General features: G+C 54.8%; 1 protein-coding gene across 2 annotated transcripts in view; it reads left to right on the top strand.

Annotated features, from left to right (window-relative positions):
• The first annotated feature begins 1401 nt into the window (after nt 1-1401).
• Nucleotides 1402-3900, top strand: part of LOC110292726 (chloride channel protein ClC-Kb) — an 11806-nt gene continuing 9307 nt past the window's right edge. The window contains exons 1-4 of one of the 2 annotated variants that reach the window (XM_021160252.2): nt 1402-1480; nt 2138-2244; nt 2869-2997; nt 3417-3545. In XM_021160252.2, coding sequence (XP_021015911.1) covers nt 2145-2244; nt 2869-2997; nt 3417-3545 — 358 coding nt within the window. In that variant the 5' untranslated portion in view covers nt 1402-1480; nt 2138-2144. Of the gene's footprint in view, nt 1481-2137; nt 2245-2818; nt 2998-3416; nt 3546-3900 lie in introns of those variants that run through there. The other variant, XM_029475710.1, reaches the window with a different exon arrangement.

Raw genomic sequence — 3900 nt, 5'->3', positions numbered from 1 at the left:
TTGTGAGCCACCATGTGGTTGCTGGGATTTGAACTCTGGACCTTCGGAAGAGCAGTCGGGTGCTCTTACCCACTGAGCCATCTCACCAGCCCAAGCGTCAACTTCTAACCCTCCTGCCTCTGCCTCCCAAGAACTGGGGCTTCAGGCATGTGCTCCACACTGAGCTCAGGCAGTGTTGGGAACCAAACTCAGGGCTTCACATATGCTAGCGAGGCACTCTACTAGCCCAGCTGCATCACCAGCCCCCATATCTTCTAAAAGTGGCACTGGGCTCACATTCTCTATATTGTGGCTACTGCCCTACTAAAACCTTGGGAGCTCAGAAATGGGACAGAAGACAGACTGGGCCCGAGCTCAGGCTCTGCTGTGACCATCGGTAAGAGATGACATCTCTCTGACCTTCTATCAAGCATCGGCAAAGTGGTGTCATTACTTCAACTCACAAGCATGCAGAGGCCATACTGAATGGCAGAACAGTGCTCACATGCGTGTGCACGTGTGTGGGGGCACGCACACACACACACAGACACATGCACACGAAAGCACAAATGCACACACATAAACATATATATGCACACGCACACATACACACATATTTACACACACACCTAAACATATACATACACACATACACAGACACATAGGCACACACATATTTACACACATACACACCACGGTTTTCTGAGATATAGATGCTAAAAGTTCATTCATTTCCTTGCCAAGCCCTGGCAGCCTCCAGCCCTTCCAGTTCACCACTCTGACCTTCCTCTCCACCCCTGAACAAGATGAGACTGTCAATGTGAGCTCAGAGAACTGTGTGCCCACTCTGGTGTCGGGCAAGCCAAGGTGGGAGACCCGGCTCTGGCCCTCAGCAGCTGGGGTCTGAGTGGCAGTGGTTTGGGGTACATGCCACCACTCCAGATGGCCTCTGTGATCTTGGACAAGAAGCCTTGCAGTTCTGAGATGCTGGATAATGGGCCATCTTCCCTTGGGGCAGTTCTGAGCACTGTGGGTAAGCCAGCAGTGGTGACCCCATTACTGTGAACCCAGGTGCCTTCTGTTGAACCCCCCTCTTTCCCTCTCCTCTCCTACTTTGGAACCCGCTTCCATATCGAGCTGAGACCCTAAATCCCGAGGCTCAGCCATAGCAGAGGACCGTGATTAACCTGCGTGCTCAGCAGCTCCTTTCCCAGGCTCAGACCCCGGGAGTCCCCAGGGACCTGCAGCATTGGAGCATGCTCCATAGTCTGCTTGCTTTCTTGTGTGGGACAGCCCCTCCTGACTCCTCAGCAGCTTCCTGGTCAGTCTGTGAGTTCTGGCCAGTTTCTCAAGGACATTCTAAATGGCTTCCTTAACCCCAGGAGGGGAGGGGAAGGTGTTGATTGGTGGAGGGCACACCTGTCCAGGTGTACGAGAGCTACAAACAAAGAAGCTGTGTTGGAAGAGGGCCTGTTGGGGCTTCAGCAGGGCACACTGACAGGTGAGGAGCAGGTGGGTGCTCGGGGGGTTGGGGGGGGAACACGGATCTCGAATAGCATCTGCCAGGGCCAGGCCAGACACGGAAAGGGAGGGTGTGGGACCTGAAGCATTTGCCCCCAAAGACCTCATTCAGGACTTGGGGTCTTCTGGCCTCCTGAGGAACACAGAGTTCTGAAGGATGGCCATAGGGCATCCCAGCTGACCACGGGGACGGGACGGCACAGGGCCAAGGCCATCCCTGCACTCTGAGCAGGAGAAATGGCTGAGTGTCTCAGGGGCATAGCAATAGGAGTTAAACCAAGGGAAACAGTTCTGCTTAGGAGATGTAGACACGGAAAGACACCGCACAGAAGTAGCACCTTGCATGTAAGACATAGAAGAGCCTTCCAGATACCATGCATGCACACAAAATCCCCATGGGTCATGTGAGTGAGTGCTCACCCACTGCACATGCACACGTACACACATGTACATGCACACACAGCTTACCCACAGCAATGCACACATACACATGTGTATACACACACACACACACACACACACACAACCCACAAAACCACAGCTTTCCCTTTTACTTAAGAGAGAGTACACTGGAATGTCCTAGCAGTGGGGCACAGGCACATAGTGGCTCACCAAGCAACTGTCCACCTGTCCTCAGAGAAACCATGGAGGAATTAGTGGGGCTTCGTGAGGGCTCCTCCAAGAAGCCAGTGCCCCTGCAAGAACTCTGGGGGCCATGCCCACGCATCCGCAGAAACATCCAGGGTAAGAACCGCCGCCCACCCCTCCCCTGCAGAGTTCCATGGAACAACACCAGCCTTGCCCCCCAGGCCCAAGATCAACCCCCCCCCGTTTTAGTTTGCTCCCAGATGACACTCTTAGGTGGCTTGGCGGAAGAGTCTGTGTACCCATCACTTTGAATCTGTCTTTGTAGCCAGAGAGTAAAGAAAGCAGGGGCCCCAGAAAGAGGCAGAGTACAGGCCCAGGCACTGGGGGCTGCAGGGTGGGGGCATAGCCAGAGGAGGTGAGCTTCGAGGCAGGGCTGGAAGCTGGTGATGGGGGGTGCTCTCTAGGATGCAGCCCCTACCCAAATACACACTAGAGCTGCCATGCCCAGCTCTTCCATGAAACCACTCATAAGTGTGGTCACCAGTGTGGGAGGAGACGGAAGGGAAGGTCAAAGGCCTTGTGCAGGGCCACAGGCATGGTACCCATAGTGCCACCACACGTACCTGCCACAAACCATGTTCGATCCTCGTGTAAGGCAGAGTCCCTCGTCATTACTTTGATCTTTGGCCCTGTGGTCTCTACCCTGTCTGGCCTGGCCCTCCCTGTCCAGAGTCTGAGCAGACCCCAGGGAAAGAGCTGTGACCCTAGTGTCCTGTCCAGGGGGCCTAGAGTGGCTGAAAGAGCGGCTGTTCCGTGTGGGTGAGGACTGGTACTTCCTGGTGGCTCTTGGGGTGCTCATGGCTCTGATCAGCTATGCCATGAACTTTGCTATCGGGCGCGTGGTCAGAGGTAAGACCTCCATGGCACGCACAAGGCTCCAGGCGATGGGATTCCTATACATGCCTGGGATATCAGCTGAATCGATGCGGGCAGTGGGATGGGGATAAGGCTTTAGGTGGCCAGGCCCTTACTTGGCTCTTGACTTGCTGTGTGTCTTTAGGCAAGCTCTGTGCCCTGCTGGTCTACCCCCCAACCCCCATGTCATCGCATCTGCATAGAGAGGGTAAAGCCTCTCTCTTCTAAGCTTGGCCACCCCTGTTCCTTCTCTCCCACCTTGCTCTCGGCTCAGTGATCCTTGAACCCAGTCACAGTTTCTCCTCCACTATTCACTGGGTGACCTGGCCCTTTCCTAGTCTGTAAGTGGGCACCATAGTATCTGCCCCCAGGACTGAGGCTCTGGGTGGCTCCTGACTGCTGGACATCTCTAGCACACAAGTGGCTGTACAGGGAGATTGGAGATGGCCACCTGCTCCGGTACCTCTCCTGGACCGTGTACCCCGTGGCTCTTCTGTCCTTCTCCTCCGGCTTCTCACAGAGCATCACGCCATCCTCTGGAGGTGAGTCATGGTCACCTGGTCTCTGGACCATGGACAACCTGTCTTGTCCTGTAGTCACCAAAGGGTCCAAAGCTTTATACATCCTGTGTGGCTTGAGGAAGGAGGCAGGGGACAGTAACCCCACATTAGTGCTGGGGAAGTGAGCTTGGAAGAGACAAGCCATTTACCCAAAGTCATACAGGGAGACGGGGAGAAGGGGGACCAGATGGTCACCAGCTCCATACCACTTCCCTGGGCTCCCCTGGGCCAGCAAGGATTGGTTCCCCTTCAGGACTGTAGCCAAATCTGCTCAGCCTCTAGAGCTGCCTCCAGCTACAGCAGTGGAGTTTGGGGAATCTTTTTTTTTTTTTTTTTT

This window comes from Mus caroli, chromosome 4 (genome assembly GCF_900094665.2).
Source record: "Mus caroli chromosome 4, CAROLI_EIJ_v1.1, whole genome shotgun sequence".
NCBI lineage: Eukaryota > Metazoa > Chordata > Mammalia > Rodentia > Muridae > Mus > Mus caroli.
This window is presented reverse-complemented; position numbering and strand designations above follow the sequence as displayed.